Source organism: Delphinus delphis, chromosome 4 (assembly GCF_949987515.2).
Source record: "Delphinus delphis chromosome 4, mDelDel1.2, whole genome shotgun sequence".
In the NCBI taxonomy this organism is placed as follows: Eukaryota; Metazoa; Chordata; class Mammalia; order Artiodactyla; family Delphinidae; genus Delphinus; species Delphinus delphis.
The window spans coordinates 47553947-47577569 of record NC_082686.1 but is presented as its reverse complement, the minus strand read 5'-3'; the positions used below and the strand labels follow the sequence as shown (position 1 = coordinate 47577569).

Below are 23623 nucleotides of genomic sequence, written 5' to 3'. Positions count from 1 at the left end.
TCTGCTATTGATTCATCCTAGTGTATTTTTCATTTCAGTTATTGTATTGTTCATCTCTGTTTGTTTGTTCTTTAATTCTTCTAGGTGTTTGCTCTTTAATTCTTTTAAGTCTTTGTTAAACATTTCTTGCATCTTCTCAATCTTTGCCTCCATTCTTTTTCCTATGTCCTGTATCATACTTACTATCATTCTTCTGAATTCTTTTTCTGGAAGGTTGCCTATCTCCACTTCATTTAGTTGTTTTTCTGGGGTTTTATTTTGTTCCTTCATCTGCTACATAGCCCTCTGCCTTTTCATCTTGTCTATCTTTCTGCGAATGTGGTTTTTTTTCCACAGGCTGCAGGATTGTAGTTCTTCTTGCTTCTGCTCTTTATTAAGTCTTTAAAAATGATATTATTCAAGTGACACAGAAGGGAAATGAGTGATGAGAAGAGGAGGTACTATTACAAAAGTGGTCCCAGGACATTAGATTTATCACAAAATCCTTTCCATGAGTCAGTTCATCTTTTCCATTTTAGTTTCAGGGAGGATATTTGACCCCTTGGAATTAGGAGTCTTCTCCTACTTTCACCAAATTACTAAAACCAATGAATATTCAAGTGAAACCTTATCCAAATTTGGGGCTTGCCTGACTGCAGAGGACCCTCTGCCTGAGTTATTGCTCCTGAAACTCACACAGCTATCTCTGGAGAGCACAGAATGGAGGCTAGGTTTCTTGGATGAGATGCAGTAAGTTTTCCAAGGATGTGGTTGATCCAAGAATATACACAGCTAATTTATAAAAAAGCAGCTACCTTGAGGATAACACATGAAGGATTCCAGAGGTCAAGAATTGACCTCAGTCCATATGGGGAAATCTCACTGGTGTGAACTGAAAAAGCTTACATGAAGCTATAGGCTATCTAAAACCTCTGACAATGGTATTTTATGTTTCAGACAGAAAGAGGTCAAAGATGAAGATCCTGAAATACAGACTCTGTCTCTGCATTAGCAGGGAGACTGATGGTATCTGGGCTGGCTGGAAGGAGGCTGGGGAGTCGGAAATGCCTTCCTTCTGCTGGTGTTAGTCCTGATCCTAGGATTTAAATGTTATTTTCAGTTTAAAAGAGTCCGATAGGTCTATATATTTTAATATATTTTTATAGAAGAGGAGAATTTTTCCACAGTCTTAGAGTCTCTCTAGAAGCCAATAAACCATGTTAAAAGAGGCCCAGATTATCTGTCTTCCTTCATCTTAATGCCTCTGCAACATCATGCATTACCTCATAGGATTGGTATGTGACAGATTCTATTTTGAGTCTTCCGATGACTCCTTCATTTAGTCTTTCTTGAGAAGCAGAGTTCAGAAAAATCTGTGCAACTGGAAGTCGTCTCCCAGTCCCCTGGATCTTGCAGTCCTAGTTTCAAAGAGGTCAGTGTCTTCTTAAGGGTCATGTGGAGGCTCCAGTGTGTTCCCAGGAAAATGCATTCCTTGTGCTAAGAAGTTATCTACAGAGCATCTTAGACGGAGTTCTGTTCGGTGCTGTAGTGACATAAGATGTCTGTGCCTGAAGAACCTTTTGAGTTGTTAAATAATGGGACTGTTTTAGTGAACCCAATAAGCCCTAGTTAATAAAACTCTCCACTGATGTGGACAGTATTCATTTCCAATAAAACTAGCAAGACAGGAACCTCACACAACAAGCCACGCTGTTCTAACTTGTTGGAAGATACTGCAGCTGAAACCTACAGCCATTTTCACTCCATCTTCCTTACTGACATCTGGCTTGATCAAATGCTTAACACCTGTGCAAAAGCCACTCAAAAAGACTTTTTGGTATCTGTCATTCTAAATTCCAAGCATGGCACACTGACCCAGAGATTTTTTGTTTGTTTCGGTGGTAAAATACACATAACATAAAATTGACCCTTTTAACCATTTTTCAGTGTATAGTTCAGAGCCCTTAAGTACATTCATATTGTTGTGCAACCATCACCACCATCCATGTCCAGAACTACTCCATCTTCCCAAAATGAAACTCTGTACTAATTAAACAATAACTTCCCACTCCCCCCTATCCCCAGCCCCTAGCAACCACCATTCTACTTTCTGCCTCTATGAATTTGACACAGGTGTATCATATAAGTGGAATCATACAATATGTGTCTTTTTGTGTCTGGCTTATTTCACTTAGCATAATGTCCTCTAGGTTCATCCATGTTGTAGCATGTGTTAGAATTTTATTGCTTTTAAAGGCTCAAATATATACTGCTGTGTATAATACATATAAATATATATATACACACACACATACATATACACACACAGTGGACCCTTGAACAACATGGGTTTGAACTGTGCGGGTCCACCCATATTCAGATTTTTTTCACTAAATATGTACTGCAATATTACATAATCCATGGTTGATTGTTCCTTGGATCCTGAACTGTGGATATGAGGACAGGTGAAAAGTTATATGCAGGTTTTTTTTTTTTTTTTTTTTTTTTTTTTTCTGTACGCGGGCCTCTCACTGTTGTGGCCTCTCCCGCTGCGGAGCACAGGCTCCGGACACACAGGCTCAGCGGCTATGGCTCACGGGCCCAGCCGCTCCGCGGCATGTAGGATCTTCCCGGACCGGGGCACGAACCCGTGTCCCCTGCATCGGCAGGTGGACTCTCAACCACTGCGCCACCAGGGAAGCCCTATATGCAGGTTTTTGACTGTGCAGAGGGTCAGCGCCCATAACCCCTGAGACATACAAGGATCAACTGTATGTATATATCTGTCTGTATATATGTATATATATACATATATATACACACACCAATACCACATTTTGTTTATTCATTCATCTGTCAATGGACGCTTGAGTTGCTGCCACCTTTTGGCTATTGTGAATAATGCTACTATGAACATGGGCATACAAATATCTGTTAAGAGTTCCTGCTTCTCTGGGTATATACCCAGAAGTGGAACTGCTGGATTGTACTGTAATTCTATTTTTTTTTTTTTTTGGAAAAATCACCATACCATTTCTCACAGTGGCTGCACCATTTTACATTCCTACCAGCAATGGGTTCCACTTTCTTCACATCCTTGTCCACGCTTGTAACTTTCTGCGTTTGTTTTTTGTTTGGTTTTTTTGATAATAGCTATCTTAATGGGTATGAAGTGATATCTCATTGTGGTTTTGAAATGAATTTCCCTAATGATTAGATACTGAGTGTCTTTTCACGGGCTTAGTAGCCACTTGTATATCTTTGGAGATGTGAAGTCTTTTGCCCATTTAAAATTGGATTTGTTGTTGTTGTTGTTGAGTTGTAGTTTAAAAATATATATTCTGGATATCAATCCCTTATAAGACATACAATTTGTGAATATTTTCCCCTATTCTGGGGGTTTCCTTTTCACTCTGTTGATAGTGCCTTTTGATGCACAAAAGTTCTTAATTTTGATGAAGTCCTATTTAACTATTTTTCTTTTCTTGACTGTGCTTTTGGTGTCAGAAAATCATTGCCAAATCCAACGGCCTAAAGCTTTCTCTTTTTTTTTAAAGCTTTTTTACTATGTTTTCTTAGAAGTTTTAGCTCTAACATTTACATCTTTGATCTTTTTTTTTTTTTTTGCGGTACGCGGGCCTCTCACTGTTGTGGCCTCTCCCGTTGCGGAGCACGGGCTCCGGACGCGCAGGCTCAGCGGCCATGGCTCATGGGCCCAGCCTCTCCGCGGCATGTGGGATCTTCCCGGACCGGGGCATGAACCCGTGTCCCCTGCATTGGCAGGCGGACTCCCAACCACTGCGCCGCCACGGAAGCCCATACCACGCTGCTTTGATTGTCAAAGAATTATAGTAAGTTTTGAGATCAGGAATGTTAGACCTCCAACATTGTTCTTTATTTTCGAAATTGTTTTGACTATTTGGGGTTACTTGATAAAATTCCATTATAATTTTAGGATGAATTTTCTATTTCTGAAAAAGAAGTGTTGAGATTTTGATGAAGATTGCATTGAATCTGTAGATCATGTTGGGTAGTATTGACATCTTAACAATATTAAACCTTCTAATCCGTGAACATGGGACGTGTTTCCATTTATTGATGTGTTTAATTTCTTTCAGGAATGTTTTGTAGTTTTCAAGTGTAATTAACCTCCTTGGTTAAGTTTATTGCCAAGTATTTCATTCTTCTTGATGCTACTGTAAATTGAATTGTTTTCTTAATCTCCTTTGGACTGTTCATTGTTAGTACAGAAGCACAACTGATTTAAAGAAACACACACACACACACAACAGATTTTTGTGTGTTGATTTTGTATCCTGCAACTTTGCTGAATTTTCTTATTCGTTCTAACAGGGTGTGTGTGTGTGTGTGTGTGTGTGTGTGTGTGTGTGTGTGTGTGTGTGATCTTTAGGGTTTCCTACATATAGGATCTTGTTACTTGTAAGCAGAGATAATTTTACTTCTTCCTTTCCAATTTGGATGCCTTTTATTTCTTTTATCTTGCCCGATTGCTCTGAATAGAGCTTCTAGTACCACGTTGAATAGAAGTGGTGAAAATGAGCATTCTTACCTTATTCCTGGTCTTAGAGGAAAAGCTTTCAGTCGTTCACCATTGTATATGTTGGCTGTGGGTTTTTCATATATGGCCTTTATTATGTTTAAGAAACTTTTTTCTAATCCTAGCTTGTTGAGTTTTTTTATTATGAAAGGTGTTGAATTTTGTCAAATGTTTATTTCTATATCAGTTGAGATCATGGACCCTGAGATTTTGTAATGAGAGAAATGGCTTTTATTCTTAGCCCCTAACCCCTGCACACAAATTGGTGGAGGCCTCAGCAATTAAGAACTTGCAGTTTTATTTCATGAAACTCTGTTCTCTTCTGTACCTCTTAGTGAAGCCAACTACTGTTGTCAATTACAGCAATCAGATCTAGGTATTTACTTTTCTTGACCTAGCTACTGTTTTTTTTTAAACACAGCTATAGCTAACTATAGCATCCCCTCTTTCTTGATAATAATTAGACGAAACAGTAAATCAATTTGGACTTACTGATGAATGACTGGCTAGAAACAATATTTAATGGGATGAATTTAATTTTTAAATGGCCACATAGTAAAATGAACTTTTTTGGGCATGTATACTTCTAGGAATAAGTGCATGTACAGATTCATGTAACTACCACCACAATCCCGATACTGCTCAGTACCATTGCCCTAAAAAGACTCCTGCGTTCTATCCTTTTATTATCCTCCCCCTACCTTGAATTCCTGGCAACTAATAATCACTATTTTGTCTTTCTGAGAATGTCATATAGTGTATAACATATATATGTGAGGGAAAGCTTAAGTGTGACTGATGGCTTTGCTAGCAGTCATTCTGAATAACAGAACTATTCTAAACCATGAACCTGGTATAATCATCATCATGGTAGGAGAGAATAATCATAGATTCATATGTTGTATCAGCCTCAGAACTTCTATCAGTCTGCTAGGAAGAGTGTTAGCCCAATTATAAGACTAATGGTTGAAGACTGGTGCCAATCTTTGAGCAACTGGATCATAAGAAATAAGAAATAAGAGAATGTGGGCTTCCCTGGTGGCGCAGTGGTTAAAAAAAAAAAAAAGAAAGAACAGAATGTAAGGTTAACCTATTCTATAGGTTATCTGTGGTACATGGCCATTTCATGGACTATTACATGTTATCATCCACACATGAAGGACAGTGAGGAGGAAATGTATTAAGCTGAAAACCACAGAACTGCACAAGAGATGATTTCAAACAGCTTATGAAGCAATTATGCTTTGGGACTTTCCCGGTGGCACAGTGGTTAAGAATCTGCCTGCCAATGCAGGGGACATGGGTTCGAGCCCTGGTCCACATGCTGCGGAGCAACTAAGCCCATACGCCACAAGTACTGGGCCTGTGCTCTAGAACCAGCGAGCCACAACTACTAAAGCCCATGCGCCTAGAGCCTGTCCTCCGCAACAAGAGAAGACACTGCAATGAGAAGCCCATGCACCGCAACGAAGAGTAACCCCTGCTCGCCGCAACTAGAGAAAGCCCAAGCGCAGCAACGAAGACCCAACACAGGCAAAATTAACAAATTAATTTTTTAAAAAGGTGAATTATTTTGTTTAAAAAAAAATCAACTATGCTTTGTTTCCAATGCAGTGATCAGCGATATAATTTTCTGGTCAGGTGAAACACATCTAGTGCAGTAAAATGGAAATAGTCATATTTCATCTATTAGGATGCTTTGGGCTGCAAGTAACAGAATATCCAGCTGAAAGTGGATATCTCACATAAAAAATATCTCAGATAGGGCTTCCCTGGTGGCGCAGTGGTTGAGAGTCTGCCTGCCAATGCAGGGGACGCAGGTTCGTGCCCCGGTCTAGGAAGGTCCCACATGCCACAGAGCGGCTGGGCCTGTGAGCCATGGCCACTGAGCCTGCGCATCCGGAGCCTGTGCTCCACAACGGGAGAGGCCACAACAGTGAGAGGCCCGGATACTGCAACAACAACAACAACAACAACAAAAAAATCTCATATAAAAAAGTCTCTAGAAGTAGGTAGTTCCAGAACTGATTGAGTGGTCTCAACAATATCATGAAGAATCCAGCTCTTTCCAAAAACCACATGATCATCTCAATAGATTCAAAAAAGCATTTGACAAAATTCAGCACCCATTCATGATAAAATCTCTCACCAAATTGGGTATAAAGGCAACAAATCTCAACATAATAAAAGCCATTTATGCCTAACCCACAGACAACATAATACTCAATAGTGAAAAACTGAAAGCCTTCCCACTAAATTCAGGAATGAGACAGGGATGCCCATTCCACCACTTCCATTCAACATAGTATTAGAAGTTCTAGCCACAGCAATTATACAAGAAAAAGAAATAAAAGGTATCCAAATTGGAAGTGAAGAGGTAAAACTGTCAGTATTTGCAGGTGACATGATACTCTAAATAGAGAATCCTAAAGCCTCCACAAAAAAACTATTAGAATTAATAAATGAAGGTAGCAGGATACAAGATTAATATACAGAAATCTCTTACAGTGAAATATCAAAAAGAGAAAGTAAAGAAAACACTTCCATTTAAAACTGTCAGGGAGTTCCCTGGTGGCCTAGTGGTTAGGATTCTGGGCTTTCACTGCCATGGTCCCTTTTTTAATCCCTGGTTGGGGAACTGAGATCCTGCAAGTCACACGGTGCAGCCAAATCCAAACCAAACCAAAACAAAAAAACCAAAGAAACAAAAAACACTGTGTCAAAAAAAATACCTTGGGGGGCTTCCCTGGTGGCACAGTGGTTGAGAGTCTGCCTGCTAATGCAGGGGACACGGGTTCAAGTCCTGGTCTGGGAGGATCCCACATGCCGCAGAGCAACTAGGCCCGTGAGCCGCAACTACTGAGCCTGCGCATCTGGAGCCTGTGCTCCACAACAAGAGAGGCCGCGATGGTGAGAGGCCCGTGCACCGCGATGAAGAGTGGCCCCCACTTGCGACAACTAGAGAAAGCCCTCACACAGAAATGAAGACCCGACACAGCAAAAATAAATAAATAAACTAATAAACTCCTACCCCCAACATCTTAAAAAAATAAATAAAGTTACACCTCATTGTAAAAAAAAAAAACAAAAAAAAACCTTGGAATAAACTTAACCAAGGAGGTGAAAGACCTATACACTGAAAACTATAAAACGTTGATAAAGAAAACTGATTCAAGAAATGGAAAGCTATCCCATGCTCTTGGATTGGAAGAATTAATATTGTTTAAATGTCCATACTACCCAAATAAATCTACAGATTTAATGCAATCCCTATCAAAATACCTATGACATTTTTCAAAGAACTAGAACAGATAATCCTAAAATTTATATGGAACCACAAAAGCCAAAGCAATCCTGAGGAAAAAGAACAAAGCTGATAAACCTTCCAGACTTCAGACAATACTACAAAGCTATAGTAATCAAAACAGCGTGGTATTGGCACAAAAACAGACATATGGATCAATGGAACAGAATAGAGAGCCCAGAAATAAACCCACACAACTATGGTCATTAATCTACAACAAAGGAGGTAAGAATACACAGTGGAGAAAAGACAGTTTCTTCAACAAGTGGTGTTGGGAAATCTGGACAGTTACATTTAAATCAATGAAATTAGAACACTCCCTCAAACCATGTACAAAAATAAACTCAAAATGGTTTAAAGACCTAAATATAAGGCATGACACCATAAAACTCCTAGAAGAGAACATAGGCAAAACATTCTTTTTTTTTTTTTTTTGGCAAAACATTCTTGGACATAAAATCATAGCAATATTTTCTTAGATCAGTCTCCCAAGCCAAAAGAAATAAAAGCAAAAATAAACAAATGTAAATCTAATCAAACTTAAAAGCTTTTGCACAGCAAAGGAAAACACCAAGAAAAAACAAAAAGACAACCTACAGAATGGGAGAAAATATTTGCAAATCATGCAACTAATGAGGAGTTAATATCCAAAATGTACAAACAACTCATACAGCTCAAAAAAACCCAAAAAACAAAACAAAACAAACAATCCAATCAAAAAATGGGCAGAAGACCTAAACAGATATTTCTTCAAAGAAAACATACAGATGGCCAACGGGCACATGAAAAGATTCTCAACACTGCTAATTATTAGAGAAATGCAAATCAAAACTATAATGAGTTATCACCTCACACCAGTCAGAATGGCTATTATCAACAAGTCTACAAATAATAAATGCTGGAGAGGGTATGGAGAAAAGGGAACCCTCCTACACTTTTGGTGGGAATGTAAACTGGTGTAGCCACTATGGAAAACAGTATGGAGGTTCCTTAAAAAACTAAAAACAGAGCTACCATATGATCCAGCAATCCCACTCCTGGACATATATTCAGAAAAGACAAAAACCCTAATTAGAAAAGATACATGCACCCCAATGTTCATCCAGCACTATTTACAATAGCCAAGACTTGGAAACAACCCAAGTGCCCATCAACAGATGACTGACTTAAGAAGATGTGGTATAAATACAATGGAATATTAGTCAGCCATTAAAAAGAATGAAATATTGCCATTTGCAGCAACATGAATAGACTTAGAGAATTCTATACTAAGCAAAGTAAGTCAAAGACAAATATTATATGATATCACTTATATGTGGAATCTAAAAAATAATACAAATGAATCTATAAACAAAACAGAAACAGACTTACAGACTTAGAAGATTTACAGACATAGAAGATAACATATGGTTATCAAAGGGGGGGATTAATTAGGCTGTGAGATTAACACATACAGACTACTATACATAAAACAGATAAGCAACAAGGATTTACTGTAAAGCACAGGGAACTATATTCAATGTCTTGTAATAACCTATAATGGAAAATAAGCAAAAAACAACCACCACCACTATATATATAACAATCACTTTTCTGTACACCTGAAACTAGGACAATATTGTAAATCAACTATACTTCAATTAAAAATAATTAAACGAAAAGAATCCAGCTCTTTCCATCCTCCATTCTACCATCCTCAGTATGAAAACTTTTAACCCTCAGATTTTTTGCCTCTTGGTTGCAAGACGGCTGCTACAGTTCCAGACACCATGTCTTCATACAATTGCATTCATATGTAGGAAGCAGGGGGCAGGTAGAAGACAAGAGAGCTCTTCTTTTCCCAATTCTGCCAACAAACTTTCTATTATTAACCATAGTCAGAACCGGGTCCTTTGGCCATTCCTACCCACAGGCAAAGTGTATATCTAGCATTTTATCATTTATCATGTGAAGTGGGCTTTGAAAGGAGAGAAGAAGGGTAAGGGAAGTGACTCCTGGGAGGGTAACAGACCTGTCTCAACCCATTGTTGTGAAAGATTAAACACAGTAATGTGTGTAGGGCATGTCTAACTGGGCCAGGCACATCCTCATTTCTTTGTTCCATTTCTCTCTTTCTCTCCTTCAGGTTTCCTTCCTTATTTTTCAGCCTTAGAAGAAAGATGGAAATCCAAAAGATTTGCTCACCTTCCCTATACAAAGGCACTGCTTGTTTCTTCCACCCCAACTTACTTTTTGGATTTCTGCAGCGCTAGTTTCCACAAACCATTTTGGAATCTCCCTGACCTCTCAAGAAAGTTCTTGACCTCAAACTGAGGAATACAGTTTTATGGCCAATTCATGGATGTTGATTATAAGAAACAGAGAAATCTTTATAAACAAAAAAGAAAAAAATCAACAGAGTCTAAGTTATTTCTGCCATGTTAGCCTGCACTAAAAATCATCTGTTTCAGTGGAGTGCAGCTCTTTCCATACAGAAAAGGGGCGAAAGGCACCCCGACGCCTGTCTGCAGCGACTGCTGGCTCTGTGGGCGCCACAAGATGTTTCTTGCCATCAGAGCAATGACTTCAGTTTTTCCATTCCAACTGTGGTGAAAATGAATAAGAAAACTGGATCCTGCCTCTGGAAGCAGGATACAGGCTCCACACTAATCAAAAAAGGAAGATTCAGTATAAGACAATATTTCACTCCCCAGACTTTGTCAGAAGTGGCTCTGAGTCATCTCACTGACCGCCACAGGATTAGAATGGGGATATTGTACAAGCCCGACCCTTCGCAGGAAAGGTTTTTTTTTCTTCCGCCTAAATGAGCTTCTCTTGCAACTGAGTCATTGCAATCCAAATCTCATAATTTTACATCCTCTCTTCTAATTGTTTACCAGATAGCTAGCTATTTTAAGGGGGCTGGCAGGGGGAGTGGAGACAAAAAGTGGCTCAGCCTTGAATTCATTTATTTAAGAAGTGTCAAAGAATACTGACACTGTAAACAGGTAAAAGGAGAAGGAAGGTTTTTGAAACCTGGTCAGTAGTGACAAAGACTTCAAAGGCCTGCGCTTATTTGCCAAACCAAGGCTGATTTAGCAACGGACTCCTGAACCAGTCCTGAGGGGAGGGACCCTGGGCTGAGCGCCTGAGTGACTCCTGGCATCGAGAAAGGGGAATGGGCTTCCCTGTGTTGCACCCAGTGGAGAAGCCAGGAGAAATCTGCTCTGCAGTTCTATCACTTAGGAACATCCAGAACAAATACATGTTGACAACTGCAGGCTGTGGCACTGTGGGATCCTGCTGGACGTCCTGTGAAGGAAAACCACCAGCAGCTGTCTGAAGCTGGTTTTCGTAGATTAACATTTGGTTAATAAAGCCTCTACTGTGAGACAAACCAGATGAAAAACCAGGCTTCATGAGGAAGGCCTTAGGGCAGGCTGGGAAGGATTACGGTTTTATCAACTTCAGAACACCTCTGTGCGCTCGGCATGGACTTGGGTGCTCTGGGGTCATACTTGGAGGTGGGGAGCTGGTGCTGTCCTGAGGGAGCATACTCTCTCTTCCATCCTGGAGGCCAGACTGACATTTAAAGAAGCTATGTGAAACCCATGTAAGGCGAGTGTGGGATCCATGCTAAGCTGTGCAAGTGGGATTGGAAGGACACAAAGACCTATGTGAGATGAGTCCCTTGGGAGCAGGACCTCAGCTGGCTCATTTTGGTATCCTTGGCATTGTGAATTTGTCACATAAGGTAGGGGTTTAATTAGTTAAATTTCAAATAAAGGTTAACTCTATACTTTTATTTACCCATAATTTCATCCTACCCAACTTTTTACCTGCTGCCTCTGTGCATGTACTTAGAATATACACCTGAATAAAAGCACCTAAAAACCCCAATAGTGGAACTTCCCTGGTGGTCCAGCGGTTAAGAATCCACCTTCCAATGCAGGGGACATGGGTTCGATCCCTGGTCGGGGAACAAAGATCCCACATGTTGCAGGGCAACTAAAGCTGTGTGCCACAACTACTGAGCCTGTGCACCGCAACTAGAGAGAAGCCCCCGCGCCGCAAAGAAAGATCCTGTGTGCCGCAACTAAGACCCGACGCAGCCAAAAATAAATATTTTTAAAAACCCCGATAGTTTCCAAACAGTCACACTCACAGTCACACACACTCACACAAATGCCTGAACACACTCACACACACTCACAAGCTCTTATTTATTCACATTTTTGTTCTTTGTCTCTCTTGATCTCATGCTCACTTTTTCTTGCTCCAGAATTGTTGCCAGGAGTTGCAGAAAGAAAAGCTAGTTTCACCAACCTATTCACAAAAGCACAAGGATGAAGAGCTAGAAAAGTGGAGGAAGAAGACAAGAGCAAGATGATGGGAGAAGGAAGACAAAGAATAAGAGAGAAAGAAAGCCAGAAAAGTTCCCCATTGTGGGTGGGGAGTTAATTGTGAATGATGGGGCTCTTCCCCTAACAAGGATTAGAAGGACGGCTCCCATCTTTTATAGCAGGGTAAGAAGGAGTCTTACAAAGATAAACTGCTTTGGGCTGGATGACTTGTGGAGAAGCAGAAAAAAGGAACGACACTTCCATTCTGTCATAAATTCCAGTCACTTAACTTTTCTTAAGTAGTTTATTTTCTGGTGTGGATAGACTTGCTTTGTATAGGAGCTTTCCACGGAACCAACTCTAGTGCAAAGTGAAATGAGGAGTACTTTTTTGGAAAAGTCTTGACTACTTGGTGAATGCAGATGCCTTCTGTGATGGTTAATTTTATGGGTGAACTTGACTGGGCCATGGTGCCCAGATATTTGGTCAAACATTATTCTGGATGTTTCTGTAAGGCTGTTTTTGGATCAGATTTAAATCAGTAGACTGCATAAAACAGACTGCCCTCCATAATGTGAGTCGGTCTCATGCAATCAATGGAAAGCCTGAATAGTACAAAATGCTAACTTCCCCTGAACAAGAGGGAATTCTCCAGCTGACAGCCTTCGTGCTCCATCTGCAACATCAATTCTTTCAGGTGTTCCAGCAGACTGTCTTTTGGCCAAATTTAAAAAAAAAATTTTTTTTTATTGGAGTGATAGGTGATTTACAATGTTGTATTAGCTTCAGGTGTACAGCGAAGTAAATCGGTTATACATATACATATATCCACTCTTTTTTTAAAGATTCTTTTTCCATATAGGTCATTACAGAGTATTGAGTAGTGTTCCCTGTGCTATATAGTAGGTCTTTATTAGTTATCTATTTTATATATAGCACTGTGTATATGTTAATCACAATCTCCCAATTTATCCTTCCCATCCCTTCCCGCCTGGTAACCATAAGTTAGTTTTCTATATCTGTGGCTCTGTTTCTGTTTTGTAAATAAGTTCATTTGTACCTTTTTTTTTGGATTCCACATATAAGCCATATCATAGGATATTTGCAACACAGTATTATTATTATATATTTTTAAAATAAATTTATTTATTTGCGTTGTGGTGCATGGGCTTCTCATTGCAGTGGCTTCTCTTGTTGCGGAGCATGGGTTCTAGGAGCGCGGACTTCAGTAGTTGTGGCACGCAGGCCCAGTAGTTGTGGCTCACGGGCTCTAGAGCGCAGGCTCAGTAGTTGTGGCACATGGGCTTTGTTGCTCCGCGGCATGTGGGATCTTCCCAGATCAGGGCTCGAACCCATGTCTCTTGCATTGGCAGGCGGACAGGAGGATTTTTTTTTTTTTTTTTAATGAAAGCTTCTTTCTTTCCTTCTTCCTTCCTTCCTTCCTTTCTTTCTTTGTTTTTATGGCTGTGTTGGGTCTTCGTTTCTGTGCGAGGGCTTTCTCTAGTTGCGGCAAGCAGGGGCTGCTCTTCATTGCGGTGCGCGGGCCTCTCACTGTCGTGGCCTCTCGTGTTGCGGAGCACAAGCTCCAGACGCACAGGCTCAGTAGTTGTGGCTCACGGGACTAGTTGCTCCGCGGCATTTGGGATCTTCCCAGACCAGGGCTCGAACCCGTGTCCCCTGCATTGGCAGGCAGATTCTCAACCACTGCGCCACCAGGAAAGCCTCTGCCTTTTGGCTTAAACTGCAACTCCTTCCTGAGATTCCAGTCTGCTAGCCTCCCCTGTCAGATTTTGCACTTGCCAAGCCTCCACAATCATGTGAGCCAATTACTGAAAATAAATCTCTTTACACACACACACACACACACACCCCTCCTATTCGTTCTGTTTCTCCGAGAGCCTTGACTAATACAGCATTTTATAAGCTGACAAAGAGGATTGAAATGTAACAAATGTATTCTTGCCTTTTTCCAATCAACACCATAACTCAGGAGTGTGGACTGAAGGGGCAAGAGCCCAGGATATGAAGTCACAGGGTTTGGTTCCTGTGTGAGCTCTGTTCCTTCCTAGCTCTCTGCCCTGGATAGGTCACCTAAGCTCAAGAAACCACAATTGTTCAGATGACTAGAGCATTGCCAAGTATATTAGTTTTTTATTGCTACTGTAACAAATTACCCTACTCAGTGCTAAAAACAACATAAATTAATTTTCTTACAGTTCTAGAGGTCAGAATTCTCAAAACAAGGTGTCAGCAGGACTTCTAGAGGCTTCAGGAGAGGATGTGTCTCTTGCTTTTTTCAGCCTATAGAGGAGGCTGCCTGCATTCTTTGGATCATGGCCCCTTCTTTGTATCATTCCAACCTCTTGCTTCCATTGCCACATCTCCCCCTATTCTTCTGATCTCCTGCCTCTCTTTTGTAAGGACCCTTAGGATTACATTGGGCCCACACAGATAATCCATATCAGTAGCCTTAATTTAATCACAGCTGCAAAGCCTCTTTTGGCATACAAGGTAACATTCACAGGTTCCAGGGATTAAGATGTGGGTATCTTTGGGTGGAGGTGGGCTGGGCGTTATTCAGCCTACCACACCTGGTCACCTGAGGTCAGTGGTTCGTACTTGAAACCATTTTGGTTTTTTTGGAAAAGTACTTGACCATTTGGTGAATGCAGAAAGTTGCAACAGAGAAATGCTTTCTTGCCTGCTCAAAAGACAACTATGTATTGGTACTATGTTTCTCTTTAACAATGAAAATTCTGCTGTTAGAGTCATCACAGAGTTAAGCTTTCCCCACCTCAAAAAATAAAATAATATAAACATGTTTTTTAAAGTATAATATTCTGGTTATCTAGTTATACAGATCTATGGAGTCTCTTGCCCTGGCAGCTTTACCAAGTACAGTTGATCCTTGAACAACACGGGTTTGAACTACAAGTGTCTACTTATACACGGATTTTTTTCAATAAATACTTACTACAGCACTACATGATCCACAGTTGGTTGAATCCGTGGATGTAGAACCACAGATACTAAGGGCCAACTGTAAAGTTATAGGCGGATTATTGACTGCATGGGGTCAGCGCCACTAACCCCTGTGTTGTTCTAGGGTCAACGTTGTATGCCATTCAGTCTCCTGTAAAGTGACCTTTAGCAGGAATTAAAACTTTTTAAGATGGACCCTAAGAAGCTTCCTCGACACATATAATTCAAGTATCACAAGTCCATGTCATCACCTGCATTCTAGAGTACATCATCCCAATGTAAGTTTTAGAATTGTGTTGTGCCCTCAAATGCTAAGTACAGTTTGCAAGAGAATCAGTTATTTTCAGTGCTTCCCTCTTGGCTACATGGGTAAATTTAGGGAAATTCCTGGACTTTCTTTTTGGTGTATTGATGTATTTTGGGTGCTCACGGTACTGCCATAACCTTTGCTCGGCTTATTCTTAGTAGAGAAAACTTCATTTTGACTCATATATAATTGAATAAATCAATTTTCAAAAATCATCCTGATTGCTCAATTCAGTGTTCAAAAATTGTTGTTGGTGAGTCTGTAATTTCAACCAGCCAATGAGGACTTGTGGTCTGAGCCCGATTGATGGTTAAAAGGATTCACCTAATCTTGGGGCCCCAGGTTTACTTACTCTTGTCTGGTGATGCCACCCTCCTAGGCATTCACCCACTTTCAGGCACAAGGGCTTCAAATAAACTCCCGAGACTTGGTTTAGAGCTCAAGGATGATTTATCTTCCCCATTCCAAGGACATTTTACTATACCTAATTATGCCTTCTCCTCCTCCTTTTCTTCTTTTTCTTCTTCTTCACTCTGAAGCTCTCATTATTTATCTATCTGGGATTGAACTTGGTCAGTCAGTCCAGTTCCCCTTGATGAAACATCCCAGTCATTTTGAGATCTTTGGCTCCATTACTTCACCGTCCATTTCTGTGTTTTCTGCTCTTCTTTTTAAAGTCTGACTTTACTGCTGGAGGAAGAACATTTTCCTTTCTCTCAGCCTCAAGTGAACTGCCAACATGGAAAAGAAGGCTAACCAGGTCACAGCTCCTGTCACCATGTAGGCGAGACCTAAGAAAAGGCTACTGCCTCCACTCCATGTCAGGGTGGAAAGAACAACTGCTTTTTCTCCTTGGAACCTGTTTACAGGAAAGTCTAAGAAAAGAAAACCTGTTAAGGATCTGTCTCAGCACTTCTCAGCTCTACCACTACATATCTTAAATACATTAGGTTGAACTATATATATATACACACACACACACACACACACATATATATATACACACACACATATATACACACACACATATATACACACACACATATATACACACACACATATATATACACACACACATATATATACACACACACATATATACACACATATATATACACACACACATATATATACACACACACACATATATATACACACACACATACACACACACACATATATATATATATATGGCTGTGCTTTTTTTGGCTGTGCTTTTTATCACATGGCATCTTAGTTCTCTGACTAGGGATCGAACGTGCGGTGAAAGCACAGAGGCCTAACCACTGGACTGCCAGGGAAGTCCTGAACTGTATAATACTGCTGGTTTTGTTGGTAAAAAATGGTTGACTATTCAATTTCATATAGTCTAATCTTTACCAAGCAGAATGTTGTATTTTGTTGGAATGAAACTAAGTAAAAACAAGTCTTCCCTCTAAACAGTTGTAATCTATGAAAGAAATTCTGACACAGATAGATCTGAATGACTTATAGACAACTCACTAGTGAGCAAATATAGTTAATTTCTAAACCCAAGGAAATGAAAAGACTACAGATAGGTTTTGCAGCAAACCTAAATTTGCGTTTAAGGATCAGAATACCCAGGGTAGGCTAAAGTCCTTCATAGGCTAAGGTATGAATTCCTACCTCTTGGAAAATTCTTCAAGAGGAGTGAAGAGCAAAAAAAGTAGTGAGATAGATGGCAAAACGTTTTTGGTGGGAAAACTAAAGGTGGTGCATTCATTTGAGATTTGAAAAGGCCAGCATCCCTCACTGCTGGGGAGAAAGTGTTTAAACTGGCTCTGCTATCGTTAGCATTTGAATGATGTCATTTTGATCATGCATGTGGCCTGAGGTTTTTAAACATCTGGTGCCTTTTGTAAACCAAACTAATAAACAAATAAAGGCTTCTCATAGCAACAGCATTTCCCAGCAAAGCTCTTAAAAGGCCTCAAGTCACTTGGCAACATACTATTTAAAGGCACAAACTTGTTAGGAAAGCTAGTTCTCTTTCTTTTCCATCAAAATTCCTCACTGTCACCAGGTCCTTGGGCGCCATCTCAACTCGGCTGCCTGACTGTTCCATTAAGAGGGTCTTTTCCTCACACAGTGGGTCTTTTCTCCCTTAGAAGTGGTAGCATTTTCTGCAGCTCAGGCTTAGTTCTCCTTGCATATTAGCCAGGCAGTGAGGCTGGACGGAAGGGTTCAACACAGGTGGTGCAAGCATAGGACTCAAGCTCTGGACTGAGGTTTTTTGCTAAAGATTTAGATTTGAGAGTTATCAGCATTAAAATACGACTGTGAACGAAGATGCCCAAGGAAGGCATGTTTCAAGCAGAGAGATAGTGTCTCCTTTGTTCGGAGCATGGACTCTGTCTTCTCCTCAACCCTAAACTCACTGAAATGCATTATGAGGGCAGCAGTACACGATGGGCTTTTTTCCTGTGTCTTGATTGCTACCATAACTGCTTTACTCGTAAGGGCAATCACAGAAAAAGTTGATGGGAACAGAAGGTCCAACTTGACAGACTACTGCCAAGCAATTTTCAATCTCAAATTTTCTAGGAGGGAGAGAGAGGGGTTGCTGAAATCCTATTCAGAAGGTAATATTCTATTGCTTACTCTCTGATCTGTACATACAATGCTGTACAAGACAGAGCAATTTCTGGTTTTCCTTTTCATAGACTAGAATTAGGGACCATGCTAAAGGAATGGCTGAAGGCAAACCATATTCCTGGTCAGTAAACAAAAGGAGGCAATAAGTTGAGAGGTAGAGATGGTGTCACATCAGTGGGGGTATCTCTGCCCAAGGAACATCCCCACTCCCCTGTCAGAGTGGAGACATTTGCGCTTTGCTCTAGGACAGAAAAGAAGAAAAGATGGAGCGTTGAACTGAAACACACGTTGTTGTTCACTGACCCAAGAATCTCTCAGTCAAGCTCCCCGAGAGGTAAAGAAACAAAGGAGGTAGACAGTTTGGTGTACAGATCCTCTAGCCGGCTGGGGGGCCCCGTGAAAAACTCCTAGCCGGTAGCCCTGAGATGCTATGGGGTTGCTGATGCCTAATCAGGCTGACGTCTCAAAGCTGTGTACAAGTCCTGGAAAGACCTGCCTCTGAGAGAATTCTGCCTCAGGGAGAATCAGAAAGGGACTTCAAAACTAAGTCTGAAGACCAGAGTTAGTATAAATTGTGTTTAAATATATAATTTTTAAAAGATAGTGTTTGGTGTCATTTTGAAGTTAAGTCCTTCTTGTTCGTAAGTGAAGAGTTACATTTGCATTTTTAAATTAAGTGAAAACATTTCAGAATCTCATATTAAAGTATGTCTCCTAATGTGGACCGTATGTCCATAACCAAAGCACTGGCTCCTGCTAGCTGGCTTCGTACCTAATAGAGAAAGAACACAGCATCCTCACTGCAGAGCTTGTAGCATGGCTCATGTGGGTTGGATGAATGTAACCTGCCCTTGATTCCAGGGCTCCCTTAGTCTATGCTACTTTTGCCTAAAATAAAAGGTTCTACAATCTCTCTCAGTTTTCATTATTTTTAGTCCATATTTCAAATTTACTTCTTAGTAAACCTCTCTCTCTTTATTTCCAGGGTCCTCCATGTCATCCCATCCTATACGGCAGGCTTCTCCTCATTGTTTTAGATCTCTAGGCCCAGTGTTACTTAATCTTTCTTCAGGGACAGAAATAGCCCTTCCCTCCTTATCCATACCTACTTACCTGATACTGCTATTGACTGTTGTTCCTTTAAAAACAACAACAACACACATTTAATTATATATAAAGTGGATACAAACTATATGGTGATGGAGTGACAGTACTGCCTATAAGATAAATATGTATTTCTTTTACATATATACAGATTCGATTGGTGAATAGAAAGATATAGAATGAAATATTCAACAACTAGTATCCAGATGGACACTGATTGTCCCTCATCCCCAGAAAGAAAACTGGAATAAAAGGATACTGTAGGTTATGTTGAAACTATAACTACCAGCAGGCAAGCCTTCAGTAAAATGCTCTATTCGATGGAGTCGGCGGTACAGTTTTTTGAAAGTGGGAAATGCGGCTGTCCTCATCCACACAATGAAGTCGTCATTGATGAAGCCATTGTTTCCTGGATCCTCTTCATCTAGTTCATAGGCAGGCTTAGGCCAGTTCGGAGGTTTTGTGGTTCCTGTGGAAAGTTAACAATGGATGTGGTTGAGTAAAATCATCTACCACCTTTAGTTTTTCTTAAAATGTAGAGAATGAAACAACTTCCGTATTCTTGAGGAAAGAGGAATCAAAATTACAAAATTTTTTTTAAAAGTATGTGTGTGTAAGCTACCTGAGTACACAACCATTAAAAATAATGGTTATGGGCTACCCTGGTGGCGCAGTGGTTAAGAATCCGCCTGCCAATTCAGGGAACACGGGTTCAAGCCCTGGTCTGGGAAGATCCCACATGCCATGGAGCAACTAAGCCTGTGTGCCACAACTACTGAGCCTGCGCTCTAGAGCCGCGAGCCACAACTGCTGAGCCTGCGTGCCGCAACTATTGAAGCCCGCGCGCCTAGAGCCCGTGCTCCACAATGAAGAGTAGACCCTGCTCACCACAGCTAGAGAAAGCCCACACGCAGCAACGAAGACCCAAACAGCCAAAAATAAATAAATTAATTAATTAATTAAAAAAAAATAATGGTTATAAGGACTCTAAGGAAATGTGGGGGGAAATGCTGATGATACTGTCATAGGGTTAAAAAAAGCAGAATATCATATGTATATTATGTATTCAAATATATAAAATGTATAATAAAGCATTGAAAAAATAGGTACAGCAAAATTATAATAGTGGTGGTATTCGGTGATAGCATCATGGGGAATGTTTATTTTCTTTAACATCATTAGTAAGGTAAAGAAAGCAAATTAAAACAAGATACCATTTCACCTAAAAATAGGTTTATATTTAAAGAAAAAAAGAATGACAACCATTGATGAGGCAGTGGAAATGGGAACTCCTGTACACAGCAGATAGATGTGTGGATTAACCACATTTTTGGCAATCTAGGAACATGCAGCAAAAGATTGGGGACTTCCCTGCTGGTCCAGTGGGTAAGACTCCACGCTGCCAGTGCAGGGGGCCCGGGTTCGATCTCTGGTCAGGGAACGAGATCCCTCATGCACGTCACAACTAAGAGTTCACATGCCGCAACTAAGGAGTCCCGCATGCTGCAATGAAGAGCCCGCATGGCACAACGAAGATCCTGCATGCCACAACTAAGATCTGGCGCAGCCAAAATAAATAAATATTTTTTAAAAAAGATTGAATATATTTTGCATCCATTTTGGCCCAGAAATTCTCCTTCTAGGACTATATTCTAAGGAAATGATTATGGAAGTGCAAGAAGATCGTGTTGCATGGATACTCCCTGCAGACCTGTACCTAAGAGCTCGAAGTTGGAAGCAAGGAAGAAGAATTTGTAGAAGGGAGAAGGTGGAGAACAGAGGTGTTGCAAACCTGGAAGCCTGGTAGGTCTGGGTGCTGTGCTGTAGGAATGCTGGGAGCACCGGGTGAAGTCTGTTGAGTTTACTCTCATCCTCATACTTCCCACTTTACCGCCCTGGGCATGACCGTCTCTCCCACTCAACAGCAGACTCTTAAGTTCAGTGTCTTCCTCATCGTTTTTTCACTGGCATTTAGTCCAGTGCCTGGCACATGGTAGGTGTTCAATCAATGCTTGATAAAGGGATGAGCGATTCCAATGAAAGCTGACAGAAGCTGATAATAAACAGCATTTTGAATTTTAAAATAATCAACAAGAGGAAGTTGTCCAGTGAACTTTTTACTTGCATAAAACTGGTTCTACTATTTGTAGGAAACCATTCTTTCTCACCTGTGACAACTGACTATGTTCTCCTAAAAGAAACCCAGTCTTATTTTCTAAGCATGGGCTGTAGTGCTTATAAAAGCATGTGCTAAATTTGGCTGGATTAATCTGAAGTATGTTGGTATACTTATGCTTCCTCTGGAAATAATCCTTTGCTGGAGAAACTTTCTCTCCAAAAACTGTGGTGACGTTGGCCCTTCCCAAGAATTCGATTGCTATTGCTAGAAGAATATTGATCGAAATCAAAATTGCCTTTGGTACCTGCATGGGGACCTCACCCGCTCTCTACTTCAGCCAGAGCTCATGCTCAAGTCAATGTGTCCTATAGGCCAGTGATAGCCAAGTCACCCAGGGAGTGAAAAATGCAGGTTCAAGCATGCCTTTCCGTATCAACCCCTAATCCTACCCCATCCCATGTCTCCAGAGAGTATGAGAAGCATGGTGAAAGAAGCATCAACTTCTCTCATTTTCCAAGTTCAGCTGCGTCCTTGGTATTCATCCATTCACTTAACAATAAGTATTCCTTGATTGCTCACTTATATCAAGCACTAGGGATATAGCATGAGATCTAATCCCTTTCCTCAAGGTGTTCACATAAAGTGGGGATGACAAGTATTCAAATAGATAATTATAATAAAACATGGTAACTCTTACAATAGAAGTAAGAAAGAGTAGGAGTAGGAGATAAGAGAAAGCCAAGGATGCTTTGTGTTATATGCTTGTGGTTATGGTAAGACAAAACAATAGCATATTGCCAAGTTCCTTCCAAAAACTGGGAATTTAATTACAGATACAGTGACCAGACATGCCAGTTTGCCTAAGACAGTCCCAGTTTATGTCTGTTGTCCATTATCTCATCTGATTTAGCACTTATCCCAAGCAAATAATGTACATATAATTTCATCCTTTCAGCCATGGTCTTAGCTAGTAGTGAGATACCCATGTACAGTGAACAGAGTGCTTACTTTAATTAATGAAAGATAACCAGTGGCCCTTCATAGCAAAACATAACATATCCCTGTGACCTCTGCCACAGTTTGACATTACAGCCCGTTAGGCCACAGCCTATGTTTTGGTCTGTGAGACATGTGGAGCTGCCAGGCTGCAAGTCAGTGGGGCTGGTGGGAAATGTGGGATATTACAGATTATGTTATAGGCACAAGATGTAGTGTGGAAAATAGATGCTGAGCAGTCTTGCTGAGAGTAGTTTGAACTCTCTTGCAACAGTGTTATTTATTATATGGTGTAAAAATATAACTACCTTATTGTTTGGTATCAGTTTTTTATTTGCTAGTATATCCTTTTGGCTGTGAAGAGCTAAAACAAGGAACATACATGTTTAATGAAAAATTAAGCACAGTTTTTTTAAAGAAAGTTGATGAATGTGATACTTGCAATGTTGGTTGACATATACCCCCCACCACAGGAACCATCATGATGTCAATGACCATGGGAAAAATCAAAAGACATAAATTGCTGAAGAACATCAGAGTCTACTTCAAAAGTTTGCACTTATTTCTAAAAGCAATTACACTCCAATAAAGATGTGGGAAAAAAAAGAGTGTATTCAAAGACAGTGCTTTGCCTCAAGGAGCTACAGAAAGTCCACTTGTATACCATTATGTGAGCATGACTTTTCATTTAGATCAAATAAGTTTCCTTCTAGTTGCACTTTTTTACTAATTTTTTGTTTATAATCAAAGGAAAACTTTAATGTTTTGGCTCTATGAGCACAAAAAGAACCTCATAAACAGTTAAATGAAAGCAGTTTTAAATCAATGTCTTCAGATGTATTCATCCATTTGAATACATTGGTTTGATTTTTTTTAATTTGATTCTTCATGGAATCAAGGCAAAGCTTTTCAATATTCAGTATTGGAAGATAAAACTGACATGATTATAAATATTACTATAAATTCAGTTAAAAAATTCAACAATCAAGTGTAAATATTTTGGTTTTATAGTGATAACATAAATGCAAATTTGGTGGAGCACAACATCAGAGTAAAGATATTTTCTTAGCAAATTGAGAAATTTATGGAGAAATGGGCTTAAAATTGGTTGTGAAACATATAATTAACAACTGTATCCAAACAAGCTACAACATTTTGTTAATCAAAAAAAGAGCTGTAGTTGTGCAAGTTTAAATATTTTCATATATTCACAGAGGAAATGAACTGCAAAATTTTTACAATGATAAAGATGTTAAAGAAATGCTTTAGCATGAGAGTACATGTGGTCTGTCTTTGCTACAAATCATCAACCAAAATTTTAGAAATGTCTGAGCCT

The 23623-nt window shown here is 40.0% G+C and overlaps 1 protein-coding gene across 1 annotated transcript in view; it reads right to left on the bottom strand.

Moving 5' to 3' along the window:
- LOC132424038 (cell cycle control protein 50C-like) overlaps window positions 1–23623 on the bottom strand; it is a 50558-nt gene that overhangs the window by 7611 nt on the left and 19324 nt on the right. The window contains exons 7-8 of the mRNA XM_060009855.1: window positions 19432–19641; window positions 15937–16327 (exon numbers count right to left, since the gene is read on the bottom strand). Of these exons, the coding sequence (XP_059865838.1) occupies window positions 16137–16327; window positions 19432–19641 (401 nt within the window). The 3' untranslated portion in view covers window positions 15937–16136. The remainder of the gene's footprint in view (window positions 1–15936; window positions 16328–19431; window positions 19642–23623) is intronic.